At 39.0% G+C, this 20026-nt stretch overlaps 1 protein-coding gene across 2 annotated transcripts in view; it reads right to left on the bottom strand.

The window, feature by feature from the left end:
* MED13 (mediator complex subunit 13) overlaps positions 1–20026 on the bottom strand; it is a 128489-nt gene that overhangs the window by 101499 nt on the left and 6964 nt on the right. For both annotated transcript variants that reach the window (XM_032162887.2, XM_032162888.2), the window contains exon 3: positions 14071–14239. In XM_032162887.2, coding sequence (XP_032018778.1) covers positions 14071–14239 — 169 coding nt within the window. The remainder of the gene's footprint in view (positions 1–14070; positions 14240–20026) is intronic.

Here is a 20026-nt window from a genome sequence, read left to right on the forward strand (position 1 = left end):
CAGGATGGAGTGCAGTAGTGCGACCTTGGCTCACTGCAGCCTCCGCTTCCCAGGTTAAAGTGATTCTTCTTCCTTTGCCTCCTGAGTAGCTGGGATTACAGGCGCCCGTGACCATGCCCAGCTAATTTTTGTATTTTCAGTAGAGACAGGGTTTTCCATGTTGGCCAGGCTGGTCTCAAACTCCTGACCTCAAGTGATCTGCCCACCTCGGCCTCCCAAAGTGCTATAGTTACAGACATGAGCCACCGCGCCCAGCCAAGATTTTTTTTTTTTTTTTGAGACAGTTTCACTCTTGTCACCAAGGCTGGAGTGCAATGGTGTGATCTTGGCTCACTGCAACCTCCGCCTCCTGGGTTCAAGCAATTCTCTTGCCTCAGCCTCCCAAGTAGCTGGGATGACAGGCGCCTGCCACTGCGTCCGGCTAGTTTTTTTGTATTTTTTTAGTAGAGATAGGGTTTTGCCATGTATTGGCCAGACGGGTCTTGAACTCCTAATCTTAGGTGATCCGCCCACCTTGGCATCCCAAAGTGCGGGGATTACAAGCATGAGCCACTGTGCCGTTCTGAAATTTTTTTTAAGAGATGGTGGTCTCCCTATGTTACCCAGGCTGGGGTGCAGTGGCTATTCATAGGCACAGTCGTGGAGCACTACAGCCTCAAACTCCCAACCTCAAGTGATCCTCCTGCTGCAGCCTCTTAAGTGGCTGGAACTACAGGTGTGCACCACCACACCCAAATCTCTGAAATCCTTATATTAAAGGCAATATTCTAGTCAGAGAATATTATAAAACAATTAGAAAATACCAATATAGTAAATTCAGACTTGCTTTTTTTCCAAGGAGAAATGTTATTTATATCATCCCATCAAACATTTTTGGTATTTAACACTCAGAAAAGTGAGTTAAAACAAAAACATGTCACTACAGTAACAATTCAAAGTATTATTAGCTACTATAAAGGATGGCAGAGAATACTGTTGATCTCCATGAGCTCACACTACAATATCTAAAACAAAAAGTTATGAATGAGGCAGAATTTTATAAATGAACTTGAACAGTCTTCCATCGTGGAAAAAAAGGTTCCTCAAATTAAGTACTGAAATTAATCAAAAGATTATTCCTAAAACAGAAAATGAAGCTATATGCTTATAGATTAAAGCTGGCTCCTCTAATAGCAACAATTCCATACGTATGCTAGATTAGGCAGTGCCACATCAAACCTATTTCTAGCATTTGTATTAAGCAGCTACAGAAAAATGATATCCCATTTGCCAGTAGAGAATCTGAGACACAAGGAGGTTAAATGGCTTGTGTTAAAATCATAATACTAGTAAAGAGAATACTGACTTCAAACTCTAAACACCCTATCAACCAATTAAAAAAATGGGCAAAAGACTTCAACAGTCATTTCTCCAAAAATGATATACAAATGGCCGATAAACACGTAACATGCTCAACACATCACTAATCATTAGGGAAATGCAAACCAAAAACACAATAAGATACCACCTCACACCCATAAAAATAGCTTTAAAAAAAACAGGAAATAACAAGTGTTGATGAGGATGTGGAGAAAATGGCACTCCTCTGCATTGCCTTTGGGAATGTAAAATAGTGCAGCCACTATGGAAAGCAGTACAGAAATTCCTCCAAAAATTATACTTCAAATTACCATATGATCCAGCAATTCCACTTCTGGATAGACACCCAAAGGAACTTAAAGCAGGGACTTGATGAGAGATGTGTAGACCAATGTTCATAGCAGCATTATTCACAATAGCCAAAAGGTGAAAACAACCCAAATACCATTTACAGATTAATACATAAACAAAATGTAGTATATACATACAACGGAATACTATTCAGCCTTAAAAATAAGGGGAATTCTATCACATTCTTCATAAATGAATCTTGAAGATTTTATGCTTAGTGAAGCAACCCAGACAAAAAAGGACAAATACTACATGATTCCACTCACATGAGGTACCTGCAACAGTCAAGTTTCTAGACAGACAAAGTAGAATGGTGGTTATATGAAGCTGATGAAAAGAAAAGAAAAATTGAAGAGCTACCACTCTTTTATGAGTAGACATTCTGTTTGGGACGACGAAAAAGTTCTGCAGATAGATAGTGGTGATGGTTAACAATGTGAATGTACTTAATGCCACTGAACTGTACATTGAAAAATTATTTTTATGTTATACACATTTTACCACAATAAAAAGAAACTGTAGTCATCTTTTCTTTTTTTTTTTTGAGACGGAGTCTTGCTCTGTTGCCCAGGCTGGAGTGCAGTGGCGCGATCTCGGCTCACTGCAAGCTCCACCTCCCAGGTTCACGCCATTCTCCTGCCTCAGCCTCTCCGAGTAGCTGGGACTACAGGCGCCCACCACCACGCCCGGCTAATTTTTTGTATTTTTAGTAGAGACGGGGTTTCACCGTGTTAGCCAGGATGGTCTCGATCTCCTGACCTCGTGATCCACCCGCCTCGGCCTCCCAAAGTGCTGGGATTACAGGCTTGAGCCACCGCGCCCGGCCAACTGTAGTCATCTTTTCTTTTTTCCTTTGAGATAGGGCCTTGCTCTGTCACTCAGGCTGGAGTGCAGTGGCATGATCAGAATTCACTGCAGCTTCCACCTCCTGAGCTCAAGCGATCTTCCTGCCTCAGCCAACGAAGTAGGTGGGACTACAGGTGTGAGCCACTATGACCAGTTAATTTTTAAAATTTATTTTTGGTAGAGATGAGGTCTCACTATGTTGTCCAGGCTGGTCTTGAACTCCTGAGCTTAAGCAATCCTCCTGTCTTGGCCTCCCAAAGTGCAGGGATTACAAGCATGAGCCACTGTGCCCAGCCTCCCCTAGCCATCTTAATTCTGAGATTATTTTTATTCCGTGAATTCAAAAGTTTCCAAACTTGTCTTACATTAGGATCTTCTAAAATTTCCAAAGCCCAGATCACAGTCCCAGGTTAAGACATAGGCATCAATAATTTTTTGTAAGCTCTCCACGTGATTCCCACATCCAGACAAGTTTGGGAAATACAGATTTCTACAGCCTTCAGAGTAACTTTTAAATTCTTAAATTTACAGGTATAATACCAGTATCAGGTATTATTAACATAGTTCTATGAACAAAAGATCTATACTAAAATCCAGAAATTAACATCTTACCTGTGAATCCTGTACATATTTCTGCTCACTCAGTGAACATATTACATTATACAGTAAATAATACTTAGAAAGTGGCCGTGAGCGGTGGCTCACGCCTGTAATCCCAGCACTTTGGGAGGCCAAGGTGGGTGTATCATGAGGTCAAGAGATCAAGACCATCCTGGCTAACATGGTGAAACCCCGACTCTACTAAAAACATAAAAATTAGCTTGTAAGAGTCTACAGTAAGAATTATACAAAGAAATTATGGTAAGAAAGGCTGGGCATGGTGGCTCACACCTGTAATCCCAGTACTTTGGGAGGCTGAGGCTGGAGGATCACTTGAGGCTACGAGTTAGAGACCAGCCTGGTCAACATGGCCAATAGAGAAACCCCATCTCTACCCAAATTACAAAACTTAGTCAGGTGTGGTGGTGCACTCCTGAAGTCCTGACTATTTGGGAGGCTGAGGCAGGAGAACTGTTTGAGCCCGGGAGGCAGAGGTCGGAGTGAGTACACCACTGTACTCTGGCCTAGGAGACAAAGCAAGACCCTGTCTCCGAAAAGAAAGAAAGAAAAGAAAGAAAGAAAGAAAGAAAGAAAGAAAGAAAGAAAGAAAGAAAAATTATGGTAAGAAAACCTCAACAAGGAGGAAAAACAGAAGAAAGAAAAGTCTTTCTTAGCATTTACTTTTTCTCATAAACGTTCTAGAAAGCATGAAAACGTAGAAAATTGACCACGCAAATTCTAGTGACATCATCACTTAAGATTTCAGAAATGATACATAATAATCTTGATGACAGACATTAAGGACAAAACATTATAGACAGGCTACAGGGAAAACAATAAAAAGGCACATCCAGTCTGCTGAAGTAACTACACCTAATTTAGCAGAGTTCGTACCCTGACTGATACAAGGTATAGGATTCTTCTTGCCTTTAAGATTCTGAAGCATACTCACAATTTAGCATACAATTCCAGAAGGGTTCACTGACCACCAGAGAAGGTACCTTTCACCAATAAACACTACCAAGTTCAACTGGGCTTAAAAAGCCCTAGAACTGTGTTGTAAATACATTAGTCCAATACACACATATATACTATTGGTGACTTAAAATGTGGCCAATCCAAACTGAGATATACTCTAAGCATAGCACACACACCTAATTTCAAAGACAGTACAAAAAGTAAACTATTTCATTAATACCTTCTGCATATTTAATTATATATGCTGAAATGATATTATTTTGGACTTACTGAATTAAAAAATATATTACAATTAATTTTGCCTATACATTTAGGTTTTTTTTTAACTTTTTAAATGTGCCTAGTAGAAAATTTTAAATTACATATGTGGCTATTATACTTCTACGGGACAGTACTACATTAGATGACAGGAAGAGAGGAAATGAGTCCATAAAAAACCTAACAGCAATAGCTCCTAGCTTCTCTAGAAATTTGCCTTTTCGGAGACAGTGAGAAAGCTAACCAAAGGACATCCTAACGCTACTAATGGTTAATAATACATTTCCAGGGGAGACTTACATCTCACGGTGCCTATTTTTAATCAGTTTTGGAGATCACGAGATAATGTAAAAGCCATACATGTGGCAGAAAATAAATACAGCTTTATGGGTGAAATTTAAAGCATATTCTTTCATTTACTTCCTTAAAAAATTTGATGAATTTCTTTATTGAAGCACCAAAAGTACTGTTTTAATTATAAATATAAAGGTTCTTGTGTAAGCAATACCACCTGAAAAAATAACTTTCTGCAATGACGAAAATGTTCTAGATCTACACTGCCCAATACAATGGCCATTAACAACAGCCATCCTTTCCTTCCTGTGAACTTTTACTGCTTTATCCCACAAAACCAAAAATTTATCACTCTGTGGACAAAGTTTTTTACTACTAATTAATTCCAGGGCTCTAATTATTCTAATACAAAGGCTTAGAACATATTGAACCAAACATTTAATCCTATTTTCTTTGTTATATCCAGCAAGGATTTATTATATCCTATATGTACATGTCTATATGTATACACATAATATAGACATACAAACACACACATATATAACATGTAATACTCTATATTGCCTTTTTTTTGAGACGGAGTTTCACTCTTGTCGCCCAGGCTGGAGCGCAGTGGCACAATCTCTCCTCACTGCAACCTCCACCTCCCAGGTTAAGTGATTCTCCTACCTCAGCCTCCCAAGTAGCTGGGATTACAGGCATGTGCCACCACACCTGGCTCATTTTTGTACTTTTAGTAGAGACAGAGTTTCACCATATTGGCCAGGCTAGTCTCGAACTCCTGACCTCAAGTGACCTGCCTGCCTTGGCCTCCCAAAGTGCTGGGATTACAGGCATGAGCCACCACGTCTGGCCTATATTGCCTTTTAAAACTAGAATTAAAGATAACTATTTTACATAGAGCAAATATATCAAAAAAAGATTTAACAACATTTTTTCCACAGAAATCAATTATATATAGTTGAGGGAATGGGGTAAGATTAAAGTATATATTAAAATCAAACATGCTCCCTATTAACTATTTCCCTCCTATACAATCTCATCTGCCACTTAACAAAACTTCCTATGTCACTACATACGTAAGATACTGAACTAGCTGTCTAAAAAAAAAGAATTCTTTACTGGTATGTTTCTATTCTGTATACCCTCCTAGAAGCATTTAAAACTTTTGCTAAATACACAAACTTTACTGCACACTCAGCTAAATGGCTACAACAGATTCAACATGACAAAAAGCTTAACCAAACACAATCTTAAGAAAGTTCTTGGCCAGGCGTGGGTGGTGTGTGCCTGTAGTCCCAGCTACTCTGGAGGCTGAGGTGGGAGAACCAATTAGGCCCGGAAGTTTGTGGCTGCAATGAGTTATGATTGCGCTACTGCCATCCATCTTGGGCACAGAGCAAGACCCTGTCTCCATTAAAAAAAAAAAAAAAGTTCTTATTCAAGATAATCTTATTCAAATGCGCTCTCAAACATCACAAGTTCAGAATATCTTTTATAGAAGAGACTAAAACCTACATTAAGTCAACGGTACTTATTACAACCCATTTACTTGTGGGCTCACTAGGAAACTCAACACCTGTCATGTGATCCAGTCCCCAGCAATGTAGGAAAACACCTAAACTATTCAAGAAAACACTGGTCATCATTCTTTTAACCAATTATCTGAAGACTGGTTTGTTCCTGTGGTTACTCTTACACTTGTGGGATTCTTTACAGGTAACCTAGCTGTATCCCTAGAATTTGATTCCATTTCCTCTCTTTCAGTCCCTAAAGACTGTTAAACAGACAACTACATGTAGGTCCAGATTATCAGAAAATGAGATTTTTTTCTTTAAAAATTTTAAAGAAAGGAAAAAGAAGATAAAAAGGTAAGGAATACTATTTTCTCCTTTGTTCAGGTCAAAGTAGTTTCACAGCATAAATTTTCTTTCTTTACAACTCTTGTTCTTTTTTCAGAATACTTATACCAAAAGTGAATTGATTAGTAAACAAAAACAGTCTATATAATACTTACGTTTCAGAATGGTCTAGAAATGCATTAATTTATAATCAATCTTTATCTACCTTCCCTATATCATTCCATTGAATTCAACAGAAAAGAAGTCCCAAATAATAACTTAAAGATAGACTTAGCTGCTTGATTTTTCTCCTACTTGCTTTTCCAAAGAAGGAAAAAGGGTAAGAAAATTCCTGTAAAAAAGAGATTTGAGGACCAGCATTTATCTTTCAAGAATAAAGTCAGTTATTATACCACAACTATGGTTCAAGAGTAACTCAAAAGAGCATACACTATTTCTGGTAACACTTCACTAATAAAATACAATCTTAATTTAGTTCCCCTCCTAAATGGGTCAGCCCATGGAAAAACACTAGTGCTCAATTACATGGTTAAATAACAAGCAGCATCTGTTGGATTCATGAAAATCTCCAATTAAAAGTTGTATTTTCGGTCAGGTACACTGGCTCATGCCTGTAATTCTAGCACTTTGCGAGGCCAAAGAAGGTGGGTAGCTTGAGCTCAGGAGTTCAAGACCAGCCTAGGCAACATGGTGCTATCTTGTCTCTACAAAATGTACAAAAATTAACCAGCCTTGGTAGCGTGCACCTGTGGTCCCAGCTACGTGGGAGGCTGAGGTGTGAGGACTACTTGAGCCTGGGCTGCATGAGCCATGATTGTGCCACTGCACTCCAGCCTGGGTGACAAAGTAAGAGACCTCATCTCAAAAAAAAAGTTATATTTTCAATTTTTTTTTTTAAGACAGGGTCTTGCTCTGTTGCCCAGGCCGGAGTACAACAGCTCAATCCTAACTCAATGCAGCCTCAATCTTCTGGGCTCAAGTGATCCTCCCACCTCAGTCTTCAGCGTAGCTGGGACTCTGAAGTCCCACTTCAGAGTGTGTGCCACTGTGCCCAGCTTTAAAGAGATGGGGGTCTGCAGCCATAAAAAAAGAATGAGTTCGGCTGGGCATGGTGGCTCACGCCTGTAATCCCAGGACTTTGGGAGGCCAAGGTGGGCGGATTACCTAAGGTCAGGAGTTCGAGACCAGTCTGGCTAATATGCTGAAACCCCATCTCTACTAAAAATACAAAAATTAGCCAGGCGTGGTGGCGGGTGCCTGTAATCTCAGCTACTCAGGAGGCTGAGGCAGGAGAATTGCTTGAATCCAGGAGGTGGAGGTTGCAGTGAGCTGAAATCGTGCCACCGCGCTCCACCCTGGGCGATAGAGCACGACTCCATCTCTCAAAAACAAAAAGAATGAGTTTATGTCCTTTGCAGGGACGTGGATGAAGCTGGAAACCGTCATTCTCAGCAAACTAACACAAGAACAGAAAACCAAACACCGCATGTTCTCACTCATAAGTGGGAGTTGAACAATGAGAACACATGGATACAGGGAGGGGAACATCACAGATGAGGGCCTGTCAGGGGATAGGGAGCATAAGGACAAATACCTAATGCATATGGGGCTTAAAACCCAGATGATGGGCTGATAGGTGCAGCAAACCACCATGGCACATATGTATCTATTAACAAACCTGTACATTCTGCACATGTATCCCAGAACTTAAAAAAAACACATAAATAAAATAGGATCATTAAAAAAAAGAAAAAATGAGAGACGTGGGTCCAGCTATGCTTCCCAGGCTGCTCAAGCGATCCTCCCATCTCGGCCCGAGTGGTGGATTATAGGAGTGAGCCCATATTTTCAATTATTAATAGCCTATAAAGAGTTTTTCATAAAGCCAAGAGCAGTGGTTCACGCCTGTAATCCCAGCACTTTGGGAGGCTGAGCCGGGAGGATCACTTGAGCTCAGGAGTTGGAGACTAGCCTGGGCAATAAAGTAAGATTCTGTCTCTACAAAAAGTTAAAAAAAATTAGCCAGCTGCGGTGGCATATGCCTGTGGTCCCAGCTATACAGGAGTGAGCTGTGACTGTGCCATTGCACTCCAGCCTGGGCAACAGAGTCAGACCCTGTCTCCTCCCAAAAAAAAGAATTTTCATAAAGAAAAATACTTCCAGTATCTTGCATGGCTTATTGAACACATTCATTTGCCTCCACCTTCCTCATGAAACTGTCTCCATAAAGACGGTAAAAGGCAGGAGGAAGACAAAGAGAATGGTGTAAGTGGCAGCAACAGACAAGAGATAGCCATAAAATTTAAGAACCTAGCAAGCAAAGGCAAAAATTCTAACTGACTTAGATAAGGCAAAGGAGAAGCCAAGATATAAACTGAGTCAAACTGCAGAAGCTGGAAACAATCATCCTCAGCAAACACACACAGGAAGAAAACCAAACACCGCATGTTCTCACTTGTAAGTGGGAGTTGAACAGTGAGAACACATGGACACAGGGAGAGGAACATCACAGACTTGGGGCCTGTCAGGGGGTGGGGGGGGGCAAGGGAAGGGAAGGCATCAGGACAAATATCTATGCATATGAGGCTTAAAACCCAGATGACGGGCTGATAGGTGCAGCAAACCACCATGGCACATATGTATCTATTAACAAACCTGCACGTTCTGCACATGTATTGCAGAACTTAAAGTAAAAATAAACAAATAAATAAAATAAGATGATTAAAAAAGAGAGAGAGAGACGGGGGTCTAGCTATGTTTCCCAGGCTGCTCTCAAACTCCTGGTCTCAAGCCATCCTCCCACCTCGGCCCCTTAGTGGTGGATTACAGGTATGAGCCCATATTTTCAATTATTAATAGCCTTTTAAGAGTTTTTCATAAAGAAAGCCGGGTGCAGTGGTTAAACTTACAAAGTTATAAACTGAGTCAAACTGCAGAATCCCAGAAAGGCTACACATATATACACACACACACACACATATATATACACACACACACATATATATATATATACACACATACACACACATCCCTGAAGGTGGATGTATAGGTGTAACTGAAAAGAGAAGGGGCTGGGCACAGTGGCTCACACCTGTAATCCCAGCACTTTGGGAGGCTGAGGTGGGCAGAACACTTGAGGCCAGGAGATCGAGACCAGCCTAGCCAACATGGCGAAACCCCGTCTCCTTAAAAATACAAAAATTAGCCAGTCGTGGTGGCTAGTGTCTGTGGTCCCAGCTACTTAGGAGGCTGAGGCATGAGAACTGCTTGAACCTGGGAGGTGGAGGCTGAAGTGAGCCAAGATTGCGCCACTGTACTCCAGCCTAGGTGACAGAGTGAGACTTTCAAAAAAAAAAAAAGGAAAGAAAAAGAAAGTAGAAGGAATGAAAGTTCAAAGATATTAGAGCCTCTCCACTTTCTTCCAGATCAGTGAAAAACTTAAGAGGTCCACTCTTTGAAATGGATGAAACAGAGGGACTCAGAACTAGAGATATTCAGATACAGCTGAGATGATGTATTTAAAAGATTAAGTGAAAATCTAACCACTATATAAGTGAACCCCACCTCCAAACCTCCTTTCCCCAATAGGTTCACTAAACACTGGCAGCCAAGCTTATACCCTCTAGTCAGAGTACTGAAAGTCTCCTCTGGGAAAACTACTTAAGCAGGTGACGGGGCGTATAAATACTGGCAGTTGGATGACAGGCACCCAATAAAAACGGTCAAGTCCCCAGATCATTCACTCTAGTAAAGCCTGCAATGTCATAAGCTACTCACATACACAGAACTTCCAGTTAGCATTTTAGTGCCCAGAAGTCTAAGAGGGTTGCTAATCAAAGATTCTATACCCAGTCAAAACTATCAATTATAAAGATAGAAAAGAAAGAAACTTAAGAGCCTGCGATTCTGTGGTTTGACTCAGAATTCCAACATTGAGGATCTCAAAAGCATTACCATCCTTGCACTCTCAGGAAACTACTCTCAGGTTGGGCACCACCATAACAGTAAATAAGACAAAAAAAAAAGGAGAAATGAGAAATGAGGGGTCCAACAAGGAGGGAAAAGCGAAGAGAATTCTCAAGATGACTACTGTGAAACAGGACTACAGAACTAATCCAAATCGGAAAAGAGGAACGAAGGGTAACAATAGGGATATTAATTAACAAGAGGGGAAAAAAGAGGAAACTAATAAGATTATACAAAGTCCTTGAAGGTACGGAGAAGCGATTTACACTTCTAGCAGATAGTCTACAGATGAACTACCAACAGGTACACAGATCAAGAGTCACCAAACTACAAAAAGTCAGCTAGAAAATATTTCAGGCTAAGTATTTTCAGCTTTGCAGGCCATCTGTCTCTATCACAACTATTTAACTCTGCTTTAGTGTGAAAGCAGCCATAAAACAATCTATCAATGAATGAGCATGGCTATGTTACAACAAAACTTTATTTACAAAAAAAGTGGCAGAGTACAGGCAGGAGTTTACTAACTCCTAACATATATAATTAAGTGAAAAAAAAGGATAATCATTAATACCTGGGAAAACAAAACGATGTACAAGAAATGAAATGTGAAGGCCAGGCACAGTGGCTCATGCCTGTAATCCCAGCACTTTGGGAGGCCGAGGTGGGCGGATCACGAGGTCAGGAGATCAAGACCATCCTGGCTACATGGTGAAACCCCGTCTCTACTAAAAATACAAAAAATTAGCTGGGCGTGGTGGCGGGCACCTGTAGTCCCAGCTACTCGGGAGGCTGAGGCAGGAGAATGGCGTGAACCAGGGAGGCGGAGCTTGCAGTGAGCCAAGATCGCGCCACTGCACTCCAGCCTGGGTGACAGAGCAAGACTCTGTCTCAAAAAAAAAAAAAAAAGAAATGAAATGTGTTTCAATATACTATGGCTCAGTTACAAATAATATTTGTAAAATTATGAGTATAAATAAATATTGTTTTTACCAAAACTTATAACTATAGTGGCAAGATAAGGGAAGGGAGAGGAAGCCAGGTGCGGTGGCTCATGCCTGTAATCCCAGTGCTTTGGGAGGTCAAGGTGGGTGGATCATTTGAGGTCAGGAGTTCAAGACCAGCCTGGCCAACATGGTGAAACTCTGTCTCTACTAAAAACGCAAAAATTAGCTGGGTGTAATGGCGGATGCCTGTAATCCCAGCTACTCAGGAGGCTGAGGCAAGAGAATCACTTGAACCCGGGAGGCAGAGGTTGCAGTGAGCCAAGATCGTACCACTGTGCTCCAGCCTGGGCAACAAGAGTGAAACTCCGTTTCAGGAAAAAAAAAAAAAAAAAAAAAGAAAGGGAAAGGTAAAAGAAGTGTGCGCAAAAGTGCCAATATCCAAGTGTTGAGTGGGGGGAAGTAAGATAGCTAACCTCTCAATAGAAAGTCAATAGAATTTCAATGGTAGGCTGTTCTGACAAAAAAAAAAAAAAAAGTCCACTAGATTAATCCTAACTGGTAACTCAAGAATAAGCATGTTATTTCTTTCAAAATTTTTAAACAGGTAACTTAAAAGAAACAGAAGAATTAAAAATTTGCTTCTGAGGAGCAAATCTATTCATTAAAAATTAAGAATTTGCTTCTGAGGAGCAAATCTATTCATTGGGGCTTAGGATTGCAGCTTTTCATTTTAAATCTTGGTAATCTGTTTGACTTCTTAAAACCATGTAAATGTATATGCCTGGCTGGGAGTGGCGGCTCATGCCTGTAATCCCACCACTTCGGGAGGCTGACGCAGGTGGACTGCTTGAGCTCCAGAGTTCAAGACCAGTCTGGGCAACACGGCAAAATCCCGTTTCTACTAAAAATACACAAAATTAGCCAGGTGTGGTGGCACACGCCTATAATCCCAGCTACTTGGGAGACTGAGGCAGGAGAATCACTTGAACCTGGGAAGCGGAGGTTGCAGTGAGCTGAGATCGCACCACTGCACTCCAGCCTGGGTGACAGAGTGAGACTTTGTCTCAAAATAAATAAATAAATAAATGTATATGGCAGATATTGCCAACTGCCTACCCAATATCCATTTCCACTTCTTTGATCTTTGGTATCTATCTAATATCTATCATCCCTTTCTTCTTACTAACAAAAACTTCATTTTGTTCAGAGCAGCTGTTTCCAAATAACAGATATTTGTTTCTCTTAGTATGGCCAAAGATATGTCAGCTAAAGTTTCCAGAAAATAATTTACTTTCTGACTCAGGTGCCACACCTTCTTACTTCCTCCCTTCCTTTCTCTTCCTGCCTGGAATCCACTGTGAGGTCTGGAGGTGCAACACACGGGAGGACCATGAAGAGGTAACGATGGCACAGAGAAAACTCTGGGGAACTTTGAATCTTTGATGACATTATTGAACAGATACACCAGTACTAAACTATCTACCTCCATACTCCTTGCTACTGAGAAAAATCAATCCCTACATAAGCCAAGTAGTTAATGTTTTTCTGTCATTTCCAGCTGAATGCATTCTGAACTTATGCAAGTATTTTGTTAACAATAAAGGTTTACGTTAATTTTCAAAGAGAAAAAAAAAAATGAAAGCACCTTTATTTATCCAGGCTTGTCTACTCATCCAGTCTTACTAAAACTAAAAAGTTTGAAAAAAAAAAAAGAAAAAAAAAAAACCAAAAAACTCCAGGTGCACATGAAAAAAGATGCACATATATGACATCAAAGACCTCAAAATGATTACAATCTCAACCAAATGTTCACTTCACATCCTCTCACATCTTTCAGGAAAAATTAGTAAGTTCCCTTTAATTTTCTCTTCCCCACATCCCAACTTACTTGCCACTGGTTCATCTCTCTTGAAGTCTCACTAACTCAATGACTGCTGGGAACTTAAATCTTTTGAGACTATGCCTTATATTATCTAAATCACAGAGAAGCGAGTAACCTGAAGGTTTTAATTGCATAGGAGGAGGTATCTATCATAAGTCTTCTGTGCCTCTATCTGCAACTATTCTAATAATTAGTGTCATAAATTTGCTTAATTCATTGCTTAAGAAAATTATAAGCTCTCAAAGAGTAAATGGTCTTATATAGAAAACACAAATTTAAATTACTTTAATTAAAGGGAATTGAGAGATTGGGAATAAGAAGGGTTAACTTAATCTAAAACATACTCACAGATCACTATTTTTAACAGGTGTTTTTACTTAACTTTAATATCAGAGTGCTGTGCATATATTTCCACATACTAAAAAAAAGATACTTCCAAGCCTAAGTCTCTGCTTTCATCCCATATTTTGTCTATCATCCCAAATTAAAATTTAGGCCACTGTATTAAAATACAGCCTATTCCTACTGTAAGAAAATTCTTAAAATGTGTAAAGGGAACTGTGTAAAGTGGTTAAAAAAAAAAAAAAAAACCTGACTATATCTAGTACTTTGTCACTGATAACCTCCTGAATATGTCTGTATATTAGCTCGTTTTATCCCACATTCTCTGTAAAGACACAAAAAGGAACAAATCTAAAGAAATATCACGTCAGAATTTAAGATAGCTTACCTTTTATTTATAGGTTTTTCATCTTTTTCATAAGGCTTTACAAACCACTTGCCAATACGTACAAAATTCCTATTCATTAAACACCGTTCCAATAGATTGTGAACCGCTTTGAAAAGCAGAGTACGGCATTCATAGGAAAGTCCATTCTCCCACACTCCATCTTCTTCTTCTAAAAGAGAAATGAAGGAAATAACAAGTAAAATAGTGACACTATAATCTATTCAGAGCCAAGTTAAAAAGGTTACAGTTTAAACTCTATATTCATCAACACTAGCTTACCCCAGAATATTAAGCTACAATCACTTCAATGTATCTCTAGACATTATCAGGTTTCAAAGTTACTCCACAAGGAATAAAAGGTCTAAGTGCCACATATTCTATTAAATAACCTGAAAAGTATTTTTCCACCTTATAAAATTCAATGACATCATGAACATACTGAATTGGTTCTTGTATTAATGAAAAGGACACTTGTTTGTATAACCTGGAAAATATTAAACACACTCTATACCTATGATGCCAATTTCTAAGCTGGCTCACTTGTTACTTTGTCCTAATTCCCCTAGTCATTCAACCTGCCAAAAAAATTAGCCAGTTAATAATTAAAGTCAAAACATTTCATGTCCATCAGCACTCTAATCCACGACTCCACCAGAACACTAAGTGATGAATAAAAAGGAAGCTGTTGGCACAGAGCCTAACAAGCAGTGCACTATCAGCCACCTTAGGTCTCATTTCAAACAAATTATTCCCATGATGATTATTCAGTATAGGATAATTTACTTGGGGGAGAAATTTAAAAATTTAAAGACTTAAATTGTAAATGGCACTTCTGTCATATAAAATTATAGCTATCTTCACTAACTATATAGCTTCAATTTTGCCAGCAAATCTATTAATCACTCCAAGTTAATTTACCAAAAAACATTAACGCAGTCATTTTGAGATGTCTGGATGTAGGTCAGAAAAATTTTTTTTCGTACTCTATCCATTTCATATCTGTCACAAAGCATCCAGTAAATCGTGCTACAAATAATGATACCACTTCACTTTAACTTTCATTACAAGATTTTAAATTGCTTAGTCTAAATATAATTAACTCTCCTTCCATAGCCAACATACCTTTATAAACATTTTATAAATATGGGTCATCTGTGTTCAATGTTTAAGTAAAAATAAAAGACAAACCTTTCTCAATTCAACACCAAAAATGCATACACTATACCCATAGAAAAATAGACACAATATGAGCTTCTGAATAAAAGCAAAGACATGTATTAAGAGTTGCACATGGTTTATATGCACAACTTATACAACAAACGGGTAGAATAAACATTAACTAAAAAGTATGACAGTGGACTTTAACTGCACTAGAAATTCTGTGCCACTACAAAGATTAATGTTGGTTTTATATTTTTTCCTAAATGATAGTCAAGTCTTTCAAAGCAACTAATTTTTTATTTTATTTTAAATAAGCTTTAGACTGGGCGCAGTTACTCACGCCTGTAATCCCAGCACTTTGGGAGGCTGAGGTGGGTGGATCACCTGAGGTCAGGAGTTCAAGACCAGCCTCGCCAACATGGTGAAAGCCCATCTCTACTAAAAATACAAAAATTAGCCAGACGTCATAGTGCAGCCCTGTAATCCCAGCTACTCGGGCGGCTGAGGTGGGAGAATCACCCAAGAGGGAGAGGTTACAGTGAGCCAAGATCGTGGCACTCTGCACTCCAGCCTGGGACAGAGTGAGATTCTCTCTCCAAAAAAAAAAACAAGTAAGCTTAGGGAGAAAAAAGTGGAATAAGCTTTAGAAAATGATAATATTTCAGAATTGGAATAGAAGAATTTTTTAAGTCTAATATTAATCATAAATATTAAATAGGAAAAATTCACATTCTATCAAAGATACCGTTATCTACTTCCATTTAAAACCAAAACGTTTATGGGTTTCACTTTATTAAAGAAAATATTAGGCTAGGAGACTAGAGAAGCAGCACAAAGTGACTTCACTTTAATTAATTAAAGGTCTAGATCACAAGCATATTTGTGAGTTGATGACAAAAAAAAGAATCTCAATTGATCTGCTTTCAATTTAATGAGATCCTACCATTTCAAAATTAAATAGCTACATTAAGACTTTTACCTCAAATTATGAGACTCATGACTACTAGAATATACATGTTCTTAATTCCAACAGAATTATGTTAGATATCTCCCAATTCTTCACCTCTTTACAATCAATTTAGTATCTTTTATTTTTATTACCTTTTATTTCAAAAATCCCTACCTTCTGATGGTTGTAACATTTGTTCTACATAAGAAGCCACTACCAACATATTTTTCCTAAGTTTTAAAGCATCAAAGACCCAAGACACAGTTACCATTTATAAGTATTAAGGTTGTACAGTTGTTATAAACTTCAAATAAATTAGTCATTTAAAACTAGAGAATGACTTTGTCTTCTTCCCAAAAACAGTAAATAAAAAAATCTGCTTTCTGGGAGGCTGAGGCCAGGTATGGTGGCTCACACCTGCTATCCAGGAGGCTGAGGCCAGGTGTGGTGGCTCATGCCTGTAATCCCAGCACTTCAGGAGGCCGAGGCAATTGGACCACTTGAAGCCAGGAGTTCGAGACCAGCCTGGCCAACATGGCAAAACCCCATCTCTACTAAAAATATAAAAATTAGCCATGCATGGCATGGCTGTAGTCCCAGCTACTCAGGAGGCTGAGGCATGAGAATCACTTGAGCCCAAGAGACGGGAGTTGCAGTGAGCTGAGATCACACCACTGCACTCCAATGTGGGCGACATAGTGAGACTGTGACTTAAAAAAAAAAAAAAAAAAACCTTTGCAATAGTAAAAGCTAAAGCACAATAATTTATAAATTTTCACATGAAATTCTGAAAATTTTATGGTTTTGTAAAATCTATTTTAGTTAAACTTGCAGTTAAATGATTTAAGAATATTTAATGTGAGGCCATGCGTGGTGGCTCATGCCTATAATCCCAGCACTTTGGGAGGTCGAGGCAGGTGGATCATCTGAGGTCAGGAGTTCAAGACCAGCCTGGCCAACATAGTGAAACCCCATCTCTACTAAAAATACAAAAAGTAGCTGGGCGAGGTGGCATGCACCTGTAGTCCCAGCTATCCGGGAGGCTGAGGCAGGAGAATCACTTGAACTGGGTGACAGAGGCTGCAGTGAACCGAGATCACGCCACTGCATTCCAGCCTGGTGACAGAGCAAGACTCCATCTCAAAAAAAAAAGAATATTGAATGTGGTTTAGAAAAGTAATCAGTATTAATCTTCAAGCATTTCTCCCTCATTATTCTAATGCTTTCAAAGGGGGTAGGCATCTTATGTCCCCAATGCCCACAATTCTCATTAACACTAAACAGGAGCTATGCATAAAACAAACAAGTAGAGACCACCTGTTGAGGTTTTTTAAATCCAACGTATCTCTGAAGTATGTCTTCATTTATATGGCAAGCGACTAAGCAACCATTACACTAAAGTAATATAATTTCATATTTTGTTGCTGAGAAAAATGAGTAAGCCCTAATAATGCTCAATAAAAAGTCTGAAAGTTTTTGGTTTTGTTGGGAATCACTTAGAAACAAGAAGCCTACTGAGCCAAGCTTCTAATATCCTGACAATCTAATAACCGAATAAAAGTACTTTCTACATGTTGTATTCAGATACGAAAAGTGAAATGGTACAACTAACCCACTCAAGGCATAGTGATATGCACTATTTACACCAATTCAAACAAGTTCTTGAATCTCAACACCAGCATTGTAATAGGGAGGGGAAGGAGAAGGGAACATATGGCAAATCTTTACCTATCTCTTTTGAACTTAACCAGAGCCTAATAGAAAAAGTCTGCTTAGGCCGGGCGCGGTGGCTCACGTTTGTAATCCCAGCACTCTGGGAGGCCGAGGCGGGCAGATCATGAGGTCAGGAGATCGAGACCACGGTGAAACCCCGTCTCTACTAAAAATACAAAAAATTAGCCGGGCGTGGTGGCGGGCGCCTGTAGTCCCAGCTACTCGGAGAGGCTGAGGCAGGAGAATGGCGTGAACCCGGGAGGCGGAGCTTGCAGTGAGCCGAGATTGCGCCACTGCACTCCAGCCTGGGCGACAGAGCGAGACTCCGTCTCAAAAAAAAGAAAAAGTCTGCTTAATCTATTTAAATATTTTCCTCCTCTAGCCAGGTGCAATGACTCATGCCTGTAATCCCAGCTACTTGGGAAGCTAAGACAGAAGGATCACTTGAAGCTAGGAGTTCAAGACTAGTCTGGCAATACAGGAAGACCCTGACTCCAAAAAACTTTTTTTTAGTTAGTAGGGCATAGTGGCAACGCCTGTAGGCCCAGCTGCTGGGGAAGCTGAGGTGAGAGGATTGCTTGCTTGAGTCCAGGAGTTGGAGGCTGCAGTGAGCTATGATTAAGCACTGCAGGCTGAGTGACAAAGTGAGACCTCCATCTCTACAAAAAAAAAAAAAAAAATTTCCTTCTCTTGTAGCTCTATGTCCAGAGAAAATAAAGTTTCCACTCTGCATTCTTAGTACTTTTCTGTTACTATTAGCATTACAGTTCTTAATCATCAGTGTTTCTTGAAATTTTTATGGACTATTTATTGGAAGAAAACACAAATGCTAAATCTGATTACCAAATTTTTTTCCCAAAGATACAGATTACAGTAGTGCTAACGTATGTGATAAGTCATCAAAATAATTCTCTATCAATGGGGAAAAAAAATCACAACTAAAAAAGCAGATACACCCTGCACTCAACATTTTTCTCAAAACTGGCATCTTTAAATATCTCCACAGTGGTAAAAAAGGAATCTTCTATATAATTTTGCTAAACTATTAAAATGTAACATATGCTAATGAATAATGGCTCAAAAATTAACATGGTAGAAAATACCATGTATTTCCTGAAATAAAGAGAAGTGTTTAAATGTTAGATCAGTATTTCTCCTGAATAATCATTAATAACCCATACATTCAACAAATATACTGAGAGCCTTAAGTTGGCTGCAGCATTATCTATGGCAAAACTTGAAAACTGATTAAAAACAGCCTAGTATGTTATGTTTGGCTTGAAAACTTAGAAGATACACTTGATCAAAAAAAACAGTATGCAGAAGAAATACAGCAAATGAAGTTGTCACCTAGGAGACTAGCCAATTTAAAGAGTCAGGTCACATCACAAGTAAATTTTACAACAGTAGAAATGAATTACTCTCTTTAGACTACCTGGGGCACAAAACAATGTTTTAGTTTGGCTGGGACTAGATTCCTATGCCTGGCTGTTTATCTATCTGTCAATCCTATTAACAGCTGTCATTTAAGGTTAAAGTCCACTATAGTTAATATCCCTCAATAAAAACATCCAAAATTAAATTCAGAACAACAGTCCACTTAGTTTGAGCACTATTCATTATGATAAAATTCTGGTATAATAAAACTATCTGAACATGTCACTAAAATCTACTTTACAGATCTCAGGAGCCAGGAAAAAGAACAAATATTTTTAGCCCTGAGTTTTTTTAGTTCACAAGGTATCAGTTTTCTCAAAGAGTCTCATCACAGTCTAACTTGCTATGATTTTTTTAAGATGACAAATAGGAGAGGACGCAGTTTTTGCTTTTATTTTTATTTAAAGGGAAAGAATAAAAGCCAATGATGACAGCAATCAAATTCCAAAAATGCTAGAACACAGAATAAAAATACACAGAAAACTCTCCTTCAAGAACACATTAATGAAAATGAAACAACCTTGCTCTGAAGCAAATTAACAGTACACTTAAAAGCACCAGTCCTACCCACTATAGAGATTTTTGACCAGAGGGACTGAGCTAAGATTTTCCCATCACCCATTTTATACTCTTTCACCCACTATCACACAACCACTAAACAAAGCTACAAAATTTAATTTTTTAAAAAAAGGGGCC

Source organism: Hylobates moloch, unplaced genomic scaffold (genome assembly GCF_009828535.3).
Source record: "Hylobates moloch isolate HMO894 unplaced genomic scaffold, HMol_V3 SCAFFOLD_10, whole genome shotgun sequence".
In the NCBI taxonomy this organism is placed as follows: Eukaryota; Metazoa; Chordata; class Mammalia; order Primates; family Hylobatidae; genus Hylobates; species Hylobates moloch.